The 19,213-nt window shown below is 47.2% G+C and overlaps 2 protein-coding genes across 12 annotated transcripts in view; one reads left to right on the forward strand and one right to left on the reverse strand.

Annotated features, from left to right (window-relative positions):
* Positions 1-4,289, reverse strand: part of LOC102567665 (trifunctional purine biosynthetic protein adenosine-3) — a 50,290-nt gene extending 46,001 nt beyond the window's left edge. For all 3 annotated transcript variants that reach the window (XM_019476076.2, XM_019476075.2, XM_014598997.3), the window contains exon 1: positions 4,191-4,289. The gene's annotated coding sequence lies outside the window, so the exon portion shown is untranslated. The remainder of the gene's footprint in view (positions 1-4,190) is intronic.
* Positions 4,290-8,555: 4,266 nt separating this feature from the next.
* Positions 8,556-19,213, forward strand: part of SON (SON DNA and RNA binding protein) — a 64,203-nt gene continuing 53,545 nt past the window's right edge. For 3 of the 9 annotated variants that reach the window (XM_019476070.2, XM_019476072.2, XM_019476071.2), the window contains exons 1-2: positions 8,559-8,897; positions 10,010-10,194. In XM_019476070.2, coding sequence (XP_019331615.2) covers positions 8,719-8,897; positions 10,010-10,194 — 364 coding nt within the window. In that variant the 5' untranslated portion in view covers positions 8,559-8,718. Of the gene's footprint in view, positions 8,898-9,348; positions 9,519-10,009; positions 10,195-19,213 lie in introns of those variants that run through there. The other 6 variants (XM_059720693.1, XM_059720694.1, XM_019476068.2 and 3 more) reach the window with 6 other exon arrangements.

Here is a 19,213-nt window from a genome sequence, read left to right on the forward strand (position 1 = left end):
ATTAACGTGTAAGCAACAAATTGGTTGTTCATTTCCTGAATCATGCTCAGCTTCACAAATTTGACAATGTTTGTATGGTTCATAAATTGTGCCGCATGTTTTTGTCTAATGGTTTCATACATTCATAGATGCTAGGGTCAGAAAGGACCTCAACAGATCATCAAGTCCAACAACCTGCCCTGGGCAGGGAACAGTTCGGAGGTCAGATGACATCAGCTTGACATGAGAAGTTTTACTTGTGAAGCATGAGGTTTGGGGAGTAGATTTCCAAATATTCATAACTGTGGCAGGAGTAATTATTACAGATTACTGTAACATCTGAGTCTATAAAAGCTTCAGCTCAGACTTTTGGACTTACTAGTGCCCCTCCAGGCTGGTACAAAAGACTTGTAAACCTGATCATTAAGGAAACAGCCTTCTGAGGATCCCGTGTGCAGGGGAAATGCCTACGCAGTAGAGCAAATACACATGATCTTTCCTCATGCTCTCTGGAGTGCTAGATGGAAGTGGGATATGGCCTTGGTGTCCTTACTTCTGGTGATACCCAAATGCTGGAAGAATTATAGTGGTGGGAAAAATACAAGGTGGCGCAGAGGGCCATTAAGCTGGCTTTATAGGAGCCTGGAATTCCCTTTCCAAAAGGGAAATTCCCTGAAAATCAGCTTTCTGGGTACTTTTGTTATTAAAGCAGGAGCCACCCTTTATCTTAAGAAGTGCAAGAGCCATATGCAGTGTGTAGAGGTTTTTTTCCAGGAAGGATTAGCACACAATGAGCTTATCAAGAGAGAACCTACATTCTTTGAGTGTGGCTAAAAGCCAAAGGATTTTAGGACAGCAGTACAATTACCAGGATCTCAAAAACACCACATACACCTTTTAATGCTGGAAAGCTGAGATGGTTTTGTTCATAGCAGTTTTAAAAATAAGAGGCTGGTAGAAGAGCTGGAATTTTTTTTTTTTTTTTTTTTTGCTCCCGAGCTATTTTTAAAACGAGAAAAAAAGGCAGAGGCATGCTATAACTTTCAGTCCCTCATAAAAGAGAGGTCCTTTCCAGAGATGTTTACAGGCCAAGGCCCCAGCCCTGCAAATACTTAGACCTTGTATACAAGAGCAGTTGAATAGGAAATAAAGGAGTCAGGTTTTCAAGGACATTGAGCACCAGCCAACACCCATTGAGCTTCATTCTGAATTTGCTGGATCTTTAATGCTTGTTGGAGAAGGTGAGGTATCTAATAAGGGTAAGTTATTCAGGTATCTAAATATAGCTATAGACTGGAGAGCCCTTGAAGTTCTAGACTGAGGCTTTGTTTAGAAAATCTTGAAAGTAAAGACACAAAGATTAAACTGACTCTGCAGCACAACCGAGAATCAATAAACAGTAATAGCCCAGGGATGGGTTCAGTAGGGATTTGGGCATCTACAAGTTAGGAGATGCACCACTTCAGTTTAGTCATCTGGTGAAATCCAGGACTGTGAAGGCATGAACTTAAGCTTCTCATGCAGAGTTGGAAGCTAGCAAGGCAAACACCCCACATACTGAAATGGGAACCCCACATATGTAGCCAAGAGGAAATATTAAGCAAAGAGATCCATTTTAAGCATAGACCTCTCTAGGACATGGATAAATTGGAGTAAGGGCAATAGGGAAAATGCTCAGCAATTCAGAAGCAAAAGCTGAAAGCCCTCCCTGAGGGTATGTATCTACAATCATTCTTTGAAAGAACTGGGTGGGGTTCAATAATTTAAGTCCTTTATCTGGATCTGGCTGCTGCTGAGTTTTCAGATAACTTTACAGAGAAAGTCAATATTTTTTATCTACCTTTTTATAAATAGGAAGACTGAGGCACCAAGAGATAATGGGTCAGCAGGATAGGCAATAGGACAAAAGTCTCTAGAATCCCATATTGCCACTCACTGAATCAAGCCGCCTCTTGTCATGTTGAATGAAATAGTTTGAATGTTTGTAAAGGTTGCCCATTAGCCAGTTTCAGGAAGAAGATAAGATTTATCTCCTTATCTAGTTCATTGTTTTGGGGACTACGTGCAAAAGGTCCTGACTTTGCTTAAAGTCTTAATTTAAATTTCATCTTTTAGAAATCTTTTACAAAGAGAGCAAATATCCTGAATTCCAAGAGATCAAACCGTGAGGCCTTTTGACCAGGTTGGTAAGAAAAGGGCATTTGCAGTAATATGGAAGTTTCCCAAAGGTAATTTAAAATGCTCAACAAAGGTAAAAGAATCTGTTGAGTAAGATCCGAGCACAAATTTGGGAGCAACCATATATTGAGTAGGAGGAGCCCGCTGATGGCAACTCGCTCAATAAAAACGGTAACTTGCTGTCCCAATTTGGAGGTGACTATACTTGTAGAACAACGAAGGAAAAATCGCAAGTATAGCCTGGTTCAGACTGATCACCTGAAACCACCCTCTCCGTGAACACAAATCTCTTAGTTCACGCTGAAGCCGCGGAGCACCTGAAAAGGACTGAAGGAAGGGGACTTCGTCCTATCACTGCTGAGGCCAGACTATTGAATTGTATTGCTGAGCCCATTTCATTGAACCGTACTACTGAGGCCAACCCATTGAATCGTACTACTGAGGAATGAAACCATATTTTGGTATTTGGCTTCTTGGAATTCTAGGATTGTAAGTATAATATGAAAATAATAGTATTGATCCAAATTTAACTTTTAGTTGTAATTGTAGTTGTTTTTGTAACACTAATTCTTATAGTATTGTTTGGGAAGGAAGTGCATTCGGAGCATTGTTTCTGATATATGTAATTATTGTGTTTTTAATGTTTGTGGTGTTTCTTAAAGCTAAGCAGTGTTATATACGTAGCAAAGAGTTTTAAAATAAAATTGTGTTGTATAAATTAAGTGTGTAATCATTGTGAAATCGTGCAATCAGTTAACTACTCCCCCAGCCAGTGCATCAAAACGAATCAGTAAATTGTGTGGGATTTTCTCTATTCCATAACCCACTAGAGACACCTCTCAGTGAAGAAACAAGAGGATTTTGGCAGCAACAGACAACTGGAAAATTTAGAAATAAAATAATCTGTGTATCATAAAAGTTATACTGCGTCTCTATACTTTTCCCCTCAGCCAGAGGGAATACAACCCAAGGCTGTAGTCTGCGTTGTTATTTTGACTAGAGGTTCACTGAAGCTCCAGTAATTAAAATTAAAGGAAGCTTTGATGGTTTGATCCCAAAGGGTCTTAAACACTGGTAAGTCTAATTATATTCAGGAAGAACTTAAAAAGTACTCAGCAGAAAATCCTGTGTAAAGGCTGCAAAAGGTCTCACAAAGTAAAAAGAAAGAAAGAAGCAGTTTTCTTCTTTTTTATACATACACAGAGAAATTAACAAACATTTTTAAAACATCATAAAAATATCAAGTGTATTAATAATTTAAACTTGAAGAATTCCATCTAAACTTGAAGAATTTCAGAGGGAAGTATTTATTTTGATAGATCCCCAAACTTGCAAAACACAGGGGAGAGAATTATTGAAGTGGGTCAAAGTTCAAAGGAGACAAGTTAAAAGTTTTACATTTACTTTAAAGCAAATATTTTAGTACTTTTTTTTTTTTAAAGTAAAATAAAACAGTGTAGCTGTTATAAAGCACTACAACAGTAAGCCAATGTGCATACATAATGGAAGAAGTCAAGTTATGTTAAAAAAAAAATAATTTACATTCAAACTGCCTAGGGGTAGATCTGAACAGAAGCAAGACAATTTTGAAGTTATGAAACGAAACAATTTTCATAACACCTTTTTCAGTACTAAAGCAAACGCAAATGCAGAAGGAAATAAATTCAAACACTGTACCCATTAAAAAAAAAAAAAAAAAAAAAGTGAATCACACCAACCCCAATTGATTGTAGTGATATTTATTAAAACTTGCTTATTCTACTCGTACAAATAACCCCCCTGAAAGGAACAACTTGCATAAACAACACGAGCAAGGTTTGGCATTCAATTTACTAGCCCTGCAATTACAGAAAAGCCATTTTCACGGAAAATAGAGCACATGGCCATCTCTGAGGTTACCAAACAAACCTCTCCTTTTTGCAAACTTTCTCTCAAAACATTGCTTCAGACAAACGCCTAACTACAAAACTTTAAGGTCTACAAACAACATATTGTATAATCTACATTTATAAAGAGCAAAGAGACAAACTTACTCTTCGGCAGCCAGCTTTTAAAGAATGAGACCATCCTCTAAAGACCCTTTGCAGCAAACTACAGTTCCCAGAATTCACAACTGCTTTCTTAACCCTTCCTTGGAAGGAAAAGGAAATAATAGGGTAGTAAACAGAAGCGCTATAAAATTAAGGGCAGGAGAAACAGAAAGCATATAATGAACGCACGGAAAATGTGTATCACTGACAGTAACTGGGTTTTGAAATAATATATTTACATGATTTGGTTGTGTGGGGGTGATGCTATAGTCTTGATGGTCCAGGCAATAATGTGAGGGGCAAGGATTTTTGTGAGCAGTATCTGTCATTGGATCAACAGGATGGGTGGGATAGACTTAGACAAGCTTTTGGATGTAATGCATTTCTTTTTAGACCTGCGCTTGGTCCAATAAAATAAATCACCCACAAAAATCCTTGCCTCTTAGATACTTATGCCAACCAGTTTGCATTAACAGAATTACAATTAAACAGCCTCTTATATTTACTATCCCAAAGCAGAAAAATAACCTCATTACCTGGCACAACTAAATCTGGATAGGTCAAACACAGGAGAAAGTACAAGATAAGCACCATACACTGAGGAATAACAAATTATAGCTAACAGTTCTCCAGACTGATGCTATGAGTATCTATGAACTATAGCATCACTTTATAATATGAAATTAACAGCTCAGTGGGTTAATTGGACTAGAACTATTTGTTATACTAGGAGGAGGCAAAATGTTCCTATAACTGTTGCAATGCTTTACCAAGGGTGGGATACTGGAAAAGGTAATGTGATTTAACACACAAAGGTGTTGCTCATATTGATGGTTTTAATTTAATCCGGATCTTCACTTTGCTTTCCAAAAGATAATTTAGCTGAGAGAGACTCACTATTTCTTCTGGTAGTGTTGGGGTTACACGATAGTGCAAGAAACATGTGAGGCAAGGATTTTTGTGAGTGGTATCTTTTATTGGACCAACTACATAGTTGGAAGGGACATAGAAAAGTTTTCAGGTTCCACTGTACCCTTCATCAGATCTCTGAGAAAAAAGCAGATTGAACAATGGCTTGTGCAAAACTATGTAAATATAAGTAGGAAACATACTATCAGGTAATTCTGTTGATTTTGTTTCAGTTCGACTCCCTGCTGGATGGGAGTATATCATTTCTATAAATTCAGGTAATGCTTGTGTTTATACATCAAAAATGGAATTAATTAGATCCCTATGATTATTTTATTCTCACATGATAATATATTTTACAATTATGAATTTCAAAGGTACAAGTTTTTAAAAATACTTTATATATTTGTGTGTATCTCAAGAAATCTTTGGTCTTAAAAAAATTCCCTAGAGTTGAGGAAGGGCACTTGATACCCAAAACTTGGCCAACAGCTTTCCTAACTATGCAGGTAGTCTGATAAAATTTATCACTAAAAATCCTGGCCTCTTACATTTCCTGGACCATGACAGAGACAATAACACTTCAACCCTACACTAAAAAATAGTAATCCCACAAAGATTAATGCACCTGTGTAACTTCCTTCAAGTAGACAGTAGTATTGCCTATAGTCTACCCTCCCCTTAGAAACATTTATCAAGAGTATAAATGTTGGCAATATTGGGCCTTTAACTTCACAAAGGTAGTTGATTGATGTAATTCACTACAGATTTATTCTGACTGAAAGAAAAATGCTTTTTATCTCCCAATTAAATTAACACAGTAAAGCTAGTTTAATTTAAGTGAATTCCTCATGTATTGCCCAGTTGATCTAAAGGTGTTAAACTACTGCTAAATTCTTTACAAGGCGAGTGGAAGGGAAGTCTAGAATATTCCACACTAACAGTGTCTACGTAGGGAGTTGTGTGGAATTTATATATATCTATATCTAAATACATAATGGATTTTTTCTGTACCAGTTTCTCCATCAGCACAGCTAGTGGAGGCATGTGTCTACATTGATTTTAAGTAGGGTTATCTAATGAGTTAAATTACATCAGTTGAGCTAACTCAACTCAAGGCCACACTTTTGCTTGGGACAAGCAATCCTGAGTTTAACCCTTCACCATTTGTTTTGATATCTTTTATTGGATCAACATCCCAACTTTGGAACAACACTCCAACCCTGCTATCCCTAATTAACATTGCTGCTGGTGGAAGCCCCTGGGATAGATGCAGTTCAACAGGGAAACCCTTACTTTCACCAGCACACAGCTTTCCTGATATAGCAAGTGTGCACTCACACAAGGAGGGTTCTGCCATTATAGTACATCCATATTTGTATATCAGTCAAATGCGCCTGGTGTAGACAAGGCTTATATAAGGTAAAGTCTTATTATAATGACGTTTTCAGACAAAGGTGTAGCAGATTTAAAACTTGATTAGAAAATGTTTAAAATCATAGTTATGTACATGGCTTTGTAGTTACACCATTCTTTGCAGACTTTGGGCCCTGTCAAATATTAGTCAGAAGTAATCTTGGTATGAAATGCATTTGTTCTCATTTATCAGGGATGCTTTTGCAAACTTGTGCCACATAACCTGTAACTTCCCTCAAGTAAACAGCTCTATCAACTGCAGTTTGATTCCTGCTGTTAGAAAACATTATTCAGAAGCATAAATGTTGGCACTGTTGGGCCCTTAAACTTCACAAGAATAATTGACTAATGTATTCACTGGAAAAAAAATGCTTCTCCCCAGTTGAATTAACTCAGCAGAGGTAGTTCAACTCAAGTGAACACCTTATTTATTGCTCAATTGATCTAAAGGTGTGTAACTCCCAAGCTGTCTACAAGGAGGGTGGGAGACTGAAAGGTTAGACCCGTGCTCGTTAGGTCAAGTGCACGGTGATGCAAGAATACAAAACATAAATACAATCCCAGATGCTTTGATGGTAATTCCAGGCCAGACCCTGGAGGTGCAGGTCTTGCCTGCAGCCCCATTGCTACCAAAGGCCCAGCATGCAAATGCCAAAGCACTGGGTGGAGCTGAAAAGGCTACATTCATGATTCCTGACCTTTTTAGACTCATGGTCCCCCTAGATAAGACTCATGGCTCCCTTGGAAAAGGCCAGCTCTTGGCTTCCCCTCTTTATCTGCCTACCTGGTACCAAAAAACAAGAGCTGTTTTTCAAGCACAGAGAACTCAGGGACCACAGCTCTGGATTCCTATGGGAAATCCCTAAGCTTATCATGTGAATCACCCTGACACACTGTGCTGTGCTAAATGAGGGGGGGGCTAAGAGGCTACATGAATGGTTCTAGACTATTTTAGACTTGAGGGCCCCCTGGATAGACTCATGGGTGCTGTTGGAAAATGCCAGCTCTTGAATGCACACACCAACTGCTGAAACTTTCTTAGCCTGACGAAGGGTTTTTGAACCCGAAAGCTTGCTTAATAACTATTCTCCAACTATTTGGGTTGGTCTAATAAAAGATATCAAATTTACCCAAGGAACCTTGTCAGCTCTTGAATGAGCCATTTTTCTGCCTACCAAAAAACAACAGAGCTGGTTTTGTATTGGCAGGCTGAACGTCCTGTGTCACCTCTGAAAGGATCTTTAGGCACCCCAGGGGGTGGGTGCTGCAGCCCCCTGAGCTGGTAACTGCTGGGTTTCACAGGAGCCCGTGGCTCTCCAGCTGTGGGAAGATGTCCTCCAGTTGTCACAGGGCCTGGCACCCCAATAACCCAGTGTGGCAGTGCCAGGAAAACATTCCTTGCCCTAGAGGTAGGCAGGGGAGGTCTGTGTGTGTGTGAGGCAGGGGAGGGGTGTGTGGGGTGTCTGTGCATGTGTGACTGGGGGGTATATGTATGCATGTGTGTGTGACCCAGCAGGGTCCATGTGTGTGAGAGAAACTCTGGAGGGGGAGTCTGTGTGTGTGCATGCATATGTGGAGATCCAGGGGGAAGTTTGTGTGCGCAAGGAACCCAGGAAGAAGGCGGGGGGTCCATGTATGCGAGACCTGGAGGGGTAGAGGGGGCATGTGTGTGTGCGCGAGACCCCAGGGGGGGTTGCATGTGTGAGACCTAGGGTGAGGTTTGTTTATGTGTGCAGGAGACCTGGGGGGGGTCCACGTGTGTGAGGCCCTGGAGGGGAGAGTGTGTGTGTGTGTGTGTGATAGAGAGATCCTGGGAGAGGTCCGTGTGTGTGTGTGTGTGGGGGGGGGTCCGTATGTGTGTGACCCTGAGGGCAGCACCTTGTGGGGCAGCGCCTGAGCAGTGGGGGACACGGAGCCCCGGGCACTACTGCAGCGCAGCGCCGAGTCTCACCCCCGCCCGCCGGTCCCGCGTGTGTGTGGGGGGGGCAGGGCCGGGGCGTCCCCCGCGACGATCCCCGGGTGTGCGTGTGTGTGGGGTGTGTGCGGTGGGGGGAGGGAGCCGCACCTCGCTCGCTCGCTCGCTCTCCCTCCCTCCCTCGCTCGCTCGCCCTGTCGCGCGCACGCCGCCCGCGCCCCGATGCCCGTGCGGGCCCCGCGCTCGCCGCCCCGATGGGGACGCTGAGGCGCAGGCCGCGCAGGGAGGCCCATGGCGCAGCAGCAGCCGGACGCTCCGCGCGGTGCGGGCCGGGCATCGAGCTCGCCGACCCGCCGCGCGCAGCAGCAGCAGTTACAGCTGCAGGAGCAGCAGCAGCAGGAGGAGAAGGAGCGGGAGCAGGCGGGCAGCGGCCTCATGGCCCCGGGGCCGCGGCTCCGTCCCGCCGAGAGGTGAGGGGCGACGGCGGCGACGCGGAGGGGGCACCGCTCGCCCGGAGGCGGACGCGGCCCCCCAGGGAGGGGAGGGTATGGGAGGGGCGGGGGAGACCCGCCTCCCGGCTCGGCGGAGGGGGGTGGTGTGTGGGGGAGGGGGTGCACACGGCCCGGGCCGTTGGGGTGGGGGTGGGGCAGCGCGAGGGGGGGGGGGGGGTGCGTGGTGCAGCAACATGGCCGCTCGGCTCGTGGGGGGGGGTGGGGGGAGGGGAACATCCAGGCGCTTCGGAGGTAGCTACAGGCCCCCCCCAACCGGAAGTAGGCAGCAGGCCACTCTCTATGGTCCGCCGCGCACCAGAGCGGCGCGCTGGCAGTCTTGTCCCTCCCGCCGTTCCATAGAGAGCGGCCAATAGCAGGAGGCCTTTAAAAGGTAGCGGCGTCGCGGCCTTCCCCCCCCCCCGTGTGGCGGTGCATTGTGGGATTCTGGAAGACTCTCTTCGGTGCGGGGGGGGGGTGCGGCGCGGCGCGGCGCGGTGGGGCTGTCATGGCGACTAACATCGAGCAGATCTTTCGGTCCTTTGTGGTCAGCAAATTCCGGGAGATTCAGGAAGAGCAGGAGCAGCAGCAGCAGCACGGCGGGTAACCCCCGCAGCCTGCCCGGGGCCGCGCGGGCCGGGGGCCGGGCTGGGGCGGCGGAGGGGGGAGGGGCGGCCGTTGTGGGGCGCTCCAACGTCAGCGCGGGGCGGGGGGAGGGGAGGCCGCGGGGCCGGGCCCCAGGGCCTTGCTGGTGCTCGCTGCCCCCTTCCCCCGTGTCCCTTCCCGTTTGTAGGGAGCAGAGAGCGGCGCGGGGCCCGCCCTGGCCTGCTGGGCCCGGCCTCGCCCGGCCCACACCGCTGCGTATTTTCCTTTTCTCTGAAGGGGATGGGGGAGGGGCAGGAGGGGGGTAGTTTTTCCTTCCCATCCGCAGGTTTGGGGGAGTCAGGGAGGTCCGCGGGTTAGGGGTGGGGTGCAGGGAGTGAAAAGGTTCTTCCGGTTGGACGGCAAGAGCAGCCGTTAAGGAAAAAGAAGTGGTTTCACACAGGGCGAGTGAGGCTGTGAATGACCTGCCCCCTTGTTCATGTTTTCTCAAGTAGCGGAAAGGTGGAAGGCCAGCAGAACGGTGAGCCGGCCCCAGCCCCGGGCCCGGTGGAGCCAGCCGTCCCTTCTGATGCCACAGCGTCGGGCACTGCTGGGAGTCATCCGAGTGATCAGATAGTGCAGAAAATAGAGGAAGTCCTCTCTGGGGCCCTTGAGACTGAACCACAGCGTAAATCAGGTAAATGAAAACAAGTGTTTCACTTGGCGAGTGTGTTTTTTCTTTAAGGAGGACACTGTTAGGCTTAAATATAATCCTTTTTTAAAAGAGAGGGTTGTGTTTAGTACAACCGCCTTTAAGCATTTGCTTTTGTATTGTTTTACAGTCATTTTACTATCTTTTCTGTTGCTGTGTTGAATAGCCTGTGCAAGTTAGGGTCTGTTGATGGACAGATGTGTTCTAGAGCAGCGTTTCTCAATCTGTGGGTTGCAAGAATATATGAAAGGGTCGTGAACAAACTTAAAAAATTGATTCTCCTTTAAAGGAGGAAAATGTGGGAAACTGGCTTTTCCCTTGCAGGCTGGCAGAGCTCCAGCTTGTGAGGGGCTGCTTGGGGCACCCTATGCCCCAAACACTCGTCCTCTACCCTGCACAGAGGAGCGGAGGGCAGAGGATAGTGGGTCGAGAGTGAGGGGCTCTGGGTCGGGACTGGCCACTGGGTCGGGATGCCATTTTGTTTACAAATGGGTCCTGGTACAAAAAAGGTTGAGAACCACGGTTCTAAACAAAATTTTGGCATGTGTGCCATACCCCAGCCCCTTTTTTTGCCCAAGCTGCTGCTTTGCCTTCTGCTTCCTGGTCTGTATTCCCTTCCCAATCTTTTGCTCTGTGTTTTGCTTCCTTCCCCATGGTCCTTATTCTATTTGGTGCTCTGCTTTGTTTCCTGCCCTGCCTGGCACTGTGCTGTTTGTCCTCTCCCTCATCTGCCACAGGCCATACATAGAGGTTGCCTAGGCCACTTGTGACAGGCTGGCCACTCCCGTTCTAGGCCCTGAAATTGATTTATCCACCAAGCACTATTGAGGACTCAGAGGAAAAATAATTTGTATCTCAATTTTTATTCACTGGTTATTCTACATTTCGGTTTTGTTTATGACAGCAGTAGGTAGGAAAAATAATCAGTGGCACAGTATAAGGATTACTTTAATTTTTACACACTTTGCTATGCAGTTCATATTCTTACAGAACTCCTGCTGAAAACTGATGGACATTTTCCTGCATCAGGAGCGCAGATTTGCTATGCTAGCTTACTTTAATAATTTATTGTAAGTTATCTTGTCTCTTATTGTAAACCATGTTAAGCTTTCCTGGAGAAGGGTGACCTACAAATCTAATAAATAGCTTTCCAAGCTAAAAAAATGTAGGATCAGGAACTTGCATAAGGTAAGGGTTATCTCTTGTCTTAGCCCAGATACAGGCTGTGGGGCTCTTTGTGGGCCACAGATGGACATGATAGTGAAGGTTGTCCTCTGTTACTGGCATGTGTCCCTAATAGGGCTCTGCATCAAGGATTTCAGTGGTGGACCCCCACACCTCCTTGTTCTGCCTCCAAATTCTGGCTGTACTGGGAGCCATGCGGGCAAGACAGTAAGGTGTTGTAGCCCATGTTTGACATTGCTGGTGTAAGGTGTAAAAGGACATATATTGTTTTTCACAGTATTAATGAGTGCAGTTACATATTCAAAACTGAGATAGCAAAAAAATCTTTATGCAACAGCAGTCTAACCTTTGAGGTGCCTAATTTCAGAGTACTCTGCAGCTGGAGTATTGTGTCCAGTTCTGGGTACCGCACTTTAACAAGGACATGGACAAGCTTGAGAGAGTCCAAAGAAGAGCCACCCGTATGCTCAGAGTCTTACATGACAAGCCATACGAGGAAAGGCTGAGGGATCTGGGACTCTTCAGCCTGAAGAAAAGAAGGCTGAGCAGGGACTTGGTAGCAGCTTACCACTACACTAGGGGAGTACATCAAGGGCTTGGTGAGCAACTGTTCATCAGGGCACCCAAGGGGAAAACTAGGAGTAATGGCCACAAACTCCTGGAAGATCGATTCAGGCTCAGCATTAGGAAAAACGTATGCACAGTCAGGGTGTCAGACTGTGGAATAAGCTCCCTCCAGAGGTCATCTACCCTGGATATCTTCAAGAGGAGACTACACAATCACCTTGCTGGGGTCACCTGACCCCCAGTTATCTTTCCTGCTTGGTGCAGGGGGCTGGACCCAATGATGTTCTGAGGTCCCTTCTACCCTTACAATCTATGAATATTTCCCTATTTGACCTAAAGTTCTCTACGTACCTGTAATTCTGTTTTTTGAACATGTTCAGAATTTCTCGAGTCTGAGGAGAGAAGTGCCTAGAACCTACTAATATCCAATAAGGATCAATGATCTTCTCTCACATTATCCACATCCTCCCCCCCCTGCCCCAAGCCACCTGTGGAACAGTTGGGGTGATCATTATATTTGAAGAAAAGGGCTCCTTGTTGGTCTGGAAATTTGGCAGGGAGGGAGGAGGGCAGAGCAGTGGCAGGATTCGGAGTCATGGCAGTTAATCTTGGTACTGCTTCTCCTCCCCTTCTGCCGTTGCCAAATTTCCGGACTCATGGGGAGCTCCCCCTTCCTTCCCCGCTACATGCTGGATCAAGCCTGGTTGCAGGGTTGGCTCATGGCTGGACCTAGCACTCCAGGTCCCACCTCCATGTGCTGGCTCTGGAGTCATCTGTCTGGTTGGACCCAGTGTGCTAAGTCGGGGTCTGTGTGTTGTCTCTGGGGCTGTGTTTTGGGTTGTACCAGCATTGTGGCTCCAGCCCCAGCGCCAATGCAGCCAAAACGGACCCTGCTGCAAGACTCTGATCTCAGAACTGGTATAGCCAGGTTGGGCCCTGGCACATAGGGTCAGGGCCAGCTCCCAAGCCCCCAACCCTGGCACATGGCTCCCAAGATCCCAACCATAGTGTGCAGCCCTCCAGCCCAGTTGTGCAGTCCTGGAGACCCAAGCTCTTAGCTACTTACCTGTACTCTGAGGTAAGATTTTTTTTTTTCCTTGGGGCCTTCCCAAGGTAAGGTGCAAGTTCTGTTTTGGGGGTACATTATATCTAGGGACCTATTTAAATTGCTGCAAGACAAAGGGTTTTTGATGGCCCCTTCATGGCGCACAGAGCCAATTTCACAGACATTTTGCACTGGGTCCTACCCTTTGGCACTTATTGGCAGAGGCCCCACTTCGGCAATGATTGATAGACTCTGGTAGGGGAAGGAGGGACAAGGGGACATCCATCATCTTGTCTGCTGCCCTTTGTGCCACCCGCCAGCCAGCACCTTTTCCTCAGGGCAGTGAGTACCACTGGAGAGCTGACATTTTATTTAAATTAATTAGTTTGTTGTTAATTTTGTGGATTTTACAGATAAGTCTGGATTTCATGATTTCTGAAAAACCACAAATTAAGTGGGTCCCTAATTATATGCAAGAAAATCTAGTAGGTGCTGCTAAAGTTCCCTGTGAGGCCAAGATCAGACTCCTTGTGAATTGCCATGCTGGTAACTTACTTTCTATTGGGTATGATGGAAGAATAGAAGGAAACCTAGTGGTTAAAACATAGGGAGTAGGAGGTTTGGGTACAGTGACCTTATCTGCCTAGAAGGGAGTTTAAACTTGCATCTTCTCCCTCCTATGAGAGTTCCCTCACCCATAGGTAGATTAATGCATGGGCCACCTGGGCATGAGCCCAGGGGCCCTTACCACTTCGGGGCTTCAGGATCCTGATCAGCAGTGAAGCAAAAAATGCGGTTTTAAATTTGGCATGTTTCTGTCTGCCAGCAGGGAGGCAAAACTGACGCCCAGTTTAAAACCCTGGCTTTTCTATTTGCTTCCCTGCACCCAGGAGCGGGGCCCCTCCCCCAGTGGGGTTGGGGGGGGCCAGAACTGCCGTGACTTGGGGAGCCAGGAGTGTCATGCTGCGTTGCACCTCTGCAGGCTGGCAGCAGCCCTGGAGGGGGCATAGCTGCTTGCCCTGCCGTGCCCCCCCCCCCTTAATTCACCATAGCCTCCATAGCCGCCCTTCCCAACACTGCCACCCGCACACACAGGTGCGATGCTGGGCTCCTGGCCTGAGTCAGCCTGGCCTGGTGCACCGGCACAGCTGCAGGGACACAGCTGGGCAGCAGCTCCCTGCTGGTCAGTGCATCAGGGGCTGGACGAGAGCAAGACAGAGCCATGTGGGGGGAGGGGGAGCTGCCTCAGAGTGCTGGGGAAGGGGGAGGTCTTGTGTGTGTGTGTGTGCGCATGCTCATCTGAGCGCGCATGCATCTGTGTTCATGGCAGAGAGAGGGTATGATTGTGTCTGTGTGTCTGTGGACAGAGTGAGTGAGAGTAGTATGTGTGTGCCTGTATATGTGTATGTTTGGCTATAGCAGGGGAGGGCAGGTAGCAGGGAGAAGAGACGGGCATGTGCCAGCCAGCCTGGCAGGGTCCACCCAGCCTCCCCCGCCAACACCAGGAGGGGAAGGTCGCAGGGTGCCTCCAATTTTGTTTGCCCAGGGCCCCAGTACACGTTAATCTGCCTCTGCCCTCACCATAGGGCAGGGGTGTGCAATTATTTTGGGTGGAGGGCCGCTTACCCAGTTTTGGCAGGCTGTCGAGGGCTGCATGGGTAGTCCCACCCCTTGACAGGTGCCCAACCCCCTGGTCACCATCTTGGGACCAGTGTCTCGGGGCCAGTGCCAGTGGGACCCAGAGCGGAATGCAGGCTGGCAGGAAGAGTGTGGGGTCAGAAAGGACCCTGTTTGTAGGCAAGTGTCAAGGATTGCAGATGGATGTAACAGCTGACACCATTTCTAAGCGAAGTGTGCTTGAAATGATTTCAGTGTACCATTCCAGTATACCAGTCCTAGCTGACACATTTCAAAATAAATGCTGCAGTCTTCTCTATACCCAGGTAGGGGGCGCTAGCACAGCCTGCAGGAACATACGGTTCTGTTCTTGGGTTCTGCCACCTCCTATCCTAGGGACGAGAGGTATAAGTGCTGGAGAGCAGAGAGGCAAGCAGGCCACCAGGAGTCTGACACTCCAGCTCCTGTTTCTTCCATCTCTCCTTTCCCCTTCTCAACAGAGTGGAAAGGTACAGGGGACTTGAGCGTGAAGGACCAAGATTTAGCAGCATTGGCATGGGTAGGGGGTAGGCGGTAGGGTCTGGCTGTGGCTGGGGTTTCAGTGGCTCTCTCTCTCTCCTCTCTCTTCCCAGTTGAGATGTTACAACAAGTGAAATGCTCCAAAAATAGTATGTCATGTAAAAAAAATACTGTTTTGAGGTGTTTTAATTGTTTTTTGGAATGTTTCAAATAGCTTGTACGTGTGGACCAGTATCCCTTTGAAACATTTCAAAGATATTTGAAACTAAGTGGTTGCTTGCAGACAGGGGGTGGGGGACATGCTTTACTTTAAAGTTGGCATGCTTTCATGCCAAGCCCAGTGCATGCTCAGAAGAGGCAGCATGTTAGTTGGGCTCAGCTCTGCAGCATCTGTATAGACTGAGCACTTTAGTAGGGCTTTTTTGGCACTTTTATCTAATAGTTGATTGAATCAGCTATTATATAAAAGCACCAAAAAGCCACGCTTAAGCACCTGATCTATACAGATGCTGAAGTGCCAGGTTGGACTAATGCATTGCTACTTCTGATAAAGCATAGTTTGTTTGGATTTTTTTCACGTCTGCAAGCAGCTTTTGTTACTTGTGTCCACACCCCAAAATTATTAGCAAGGAAGTGGTTCTGGGTTCTGATCTCTGCTTCCAAAACTGTTTATGCATTTTGCAAAAAAAGAGAGAGAATTTAAATTTACATTTGAATTTAAGTGAAAAGCCCCATGTGCTCTAACCCAGTGGTTTTAAAAGTTCCTGAAGTCATGCAACGCTGTCATCACACTTCTGTCACGGAACCCCTACCCTTGTCTTTAAGACTGTGGGACCAGGTGACCTGTCCCAGTTGTGGTAGTGCATCACAGCCTGGCCTGCTTTGCCATTGTCCCCTTATGACCCATTGTAGAAGCCCAGTGTTTGGCAGAATGCAGTTTGCAAGCCATTGGTTTAACTCAGATTATTGCTTACATGGTAAGCACCGCTGTTCTCTTCTCTTTTTCTTCAAGCAGCTTAGGATCCAGCTCTAGATTCCAGATGGATGCCTGTAGTTTTCACAGCCTGTAACTTGTATTTAGATGCCTATGCTTGTAGAGAGGAGGATGGTTTCAAATGCTATCTGTAGCATTTACTATCAACTGAGAATAAGGAGTTTTCTGCTCAGTGTGAAATATGCCTAATTTGTATGTGCCTAACTCCTTTTGCTCTGTGTAGGGAACCATTATACTTAATTCTGGGCTTTTAATTATGTTCTGGGAACCAGTTGCCTAGAATTTGGATATTGAAGCACTGAATTCATACGAGTTTAGCTTTTTTTTCCCCTTTGATCTTGCACTTACTCGCTGCCCCTGTATGAGGTCCATCTGTTTCTGTTGCACTATATTAAGTGCATAGTTTAGTGTGCCTGGGTCTTGGCAGGATCAAGGCTTTAATGATCACTTATCAGTACCTTAGTAAAGTTACATTTTTAAAGTCTGATTTTACTTTTAACTAAAAATGTCTTCTGCATTTATTTCATATTGGATAGTGGTAATGGGTAAAGTTTAGTTTTTAGCTGCTTTAATTTTATCACAAGTTCATAGATATTAGGGGCTGGAAGGGACCTCACGATATCATTGGGTCCAGCCCCCCTGCACTTGGGCAGGACTTTCTTCTTTTACTGTATCATTAAAGTAAATCACAATTTTTTTGTCAAATAGTTAAGATTTTTCTGTACTAGCACAGGGATGCTCAACTTCTGGCCCACTGGCCAGATCTAGCTCATGGAGCTGTGTGATCTGGCCTGCGATTCCCAAGGGTCTGGAAATTTGGCAGAGGGGAAGCAGTAGCAAAATTAACATTGCCACTGGTTCCCCATTACCAGATTTCCAGGCCCCTCAGGCCAGATGATATGGCCTAGTGCACAGGATCTGGCTGGTACTTTGGGCACCCCACCTCAGTTCCAGCTCTGAATCTGGTGCAGGGCTGGTGCCTGGGCCTGCATACATCAGATCAGGCCCACAGATTGACTCCATACCACTTATTTGGTCTATGGGGCCACAAGGTTGCATACCGATGTGTAGTTGGTCCGGCACTGGGGTCCTCAGTCACCTCCTGGCTGCCACCTGGACCCCACTTTGCTTGTCCCCTCTGGCCTCTCAGGGTCCCTCCCACACTGTTGTATTTCCTGCCACAGCTTGATGTTATGATTGGACAGGGAGGCTGCCTGTAGAGCCTGGGTGGGCAATTATTTGGGCTGGAGGGCCCACTGAAGGCGTTTTGGTGAACTCTTTTAGGGATGGAGGGCAATAGATCTGGTCCTAGGCCATCTTTGTCCTGCACCCACTGCTGGAGGCACTGGACAGTGTGGGTGGGGTCTTCATGAAGACTAGCCCAGGACTTGTGTGCACAGAAGAAGCTTGGCCAGGCAGATGGGATAGTGCCATGGGTGGGCAGGGAGCGGGGTGATGACGTAGGGCTGGGGCCTGGGGAAGAGCTGCGATCAGCTTCCTGCATGTCCACCCACCCCTGCCTGCGGAACTGGTGCCTGTTGCAGGGACATGCGGGGAGCAGATTGTGGCTCTGCCCTGGGTTTCCCTCCACTTTCTGTGGGTTAGATCTGTTTTGCCCACGCCTGCTCCAGAGGGTATGGGGGTTTGGGGTCTCAGGCCAGGCCAGTCTGGGCTGAGGCCTTGGCCCACTTTACTCTGGTTGGGCCCATTCCACCTGAGATTTGCTGTCGCAGGACTGTTGGCTCCCGGGCCCCAGCTCCAGCCGTGCCATCATGGGCTTTAGGCCCCTTGGCTCCTGGTTGTGCCCTCGTGGGCTCTGGGCTTGTGCCCCCAGTCTTTGCTATCCAGTACCACAGTCCTGCTAACAGCAGTGCTAGACCCTTCAAAGGGTCTTGGTCAGGAGCTGGTGTGCCCTTGGTGCTCTTGGTTTCCTCCACCTCTACAGCCACAACCTGATCTCTGGAATTTAAATACAAACAAAAAGATATGATCTTCTGCTCTCAAACAAAAGGTTCCTTACTATGTGTTAACACTACACCCTGGGACAGCTACTGTGTAAGGCTCCAAATTACTTATGTGCATGTCTGGTGCTTCAAAGGGTTCCTGCAGCCTGGAGTCCTCCTTCCTTGTCCCATCAGGCCCTGTTCCTCCCTTAAGTTCTTCTTGCAGCTAGCAGGGCCAGACTGCCTTGCTTGCTTCATGTCCTGGGCTGATTTTTCTCTCTTGGGTGGTCACCTGACTCTCTACTTCTGTCCCAGGCCTGTCAGTCACTGGTTGTACTATGTTGGTCACATCTAAGGCAGGTGGCCATTTTATTCAAGGGCCTTATAGATTCATAGATTGTAGAGTCGGAATGGACCACAGTGGATCATCGTGTCCAACCCCCTGCCCCTGGCAGGAAAGAGGACCGAGGTCAGATGACCCCAGCCAGGTGACTATCTAGCCTCCTCTTGAAGACCTCCAAGCTAGGTGATAGCACCATCTCTCTTGGAAGCCCATTCCAGATCCTGGCCACCCGTACTGTGAAAAATTTCTTCCTAATAATCTAACCTAAATCTACTCTTGACTAGTTTACACCCGTTATTCCTAGTCACTCCCTGGGGCACCTTAGTAAACAGCGCTTCCCCATTTCCCCGTTGACCTCCCCTAATAAATTTATAGGCGGCCACAAGATCTCCCCTCAGCCATCTCTTGTGAAGACTGAAGAGATTCAGCTCTCTCAACCTCCCCCCGTAGGGTCTATCACGAAGGCCACTAATCATGCGAGTGGCCCTCCTCTGGACCCTCTCGACATTTCCTGTGTCCCTCTTGAAGTGCGGCGCCCAAAACTGGACACAGTACTCTAACTGCGGCCTGACCAGTGCTACATAGAGGGGGAGCATCACCTCCTTTGTTCTATTAGTCATGCACCTGCTAATGCACGATAAGGTGCTATTGGCCTTGTTGATGGCCTCCTTACACTGCTGGCTCATGTTCATCTTGGAGTCAATTTATGACTCCAAGATCCCTCTCTGCCTCCAAGCTGCTGAGGAGGACACTCCTTAACCTATATGTGTGCTGGGGGTTCCTCCTTCCCA

The sequence above is a fragment of the Alligator mississippiensis genome, chromosome 1 (genome assembly GCF_030867095.1).
Source record: "Alligator mississippiensis isolate rAllMis1 chromosome 1, rAllMis1, whole genome shotgun sequence".
NCBI lineage: Eukaryota > Metazoa > Chordata > Crocodylia > Alligatoridae > Alligator > Alligator mississippiensis.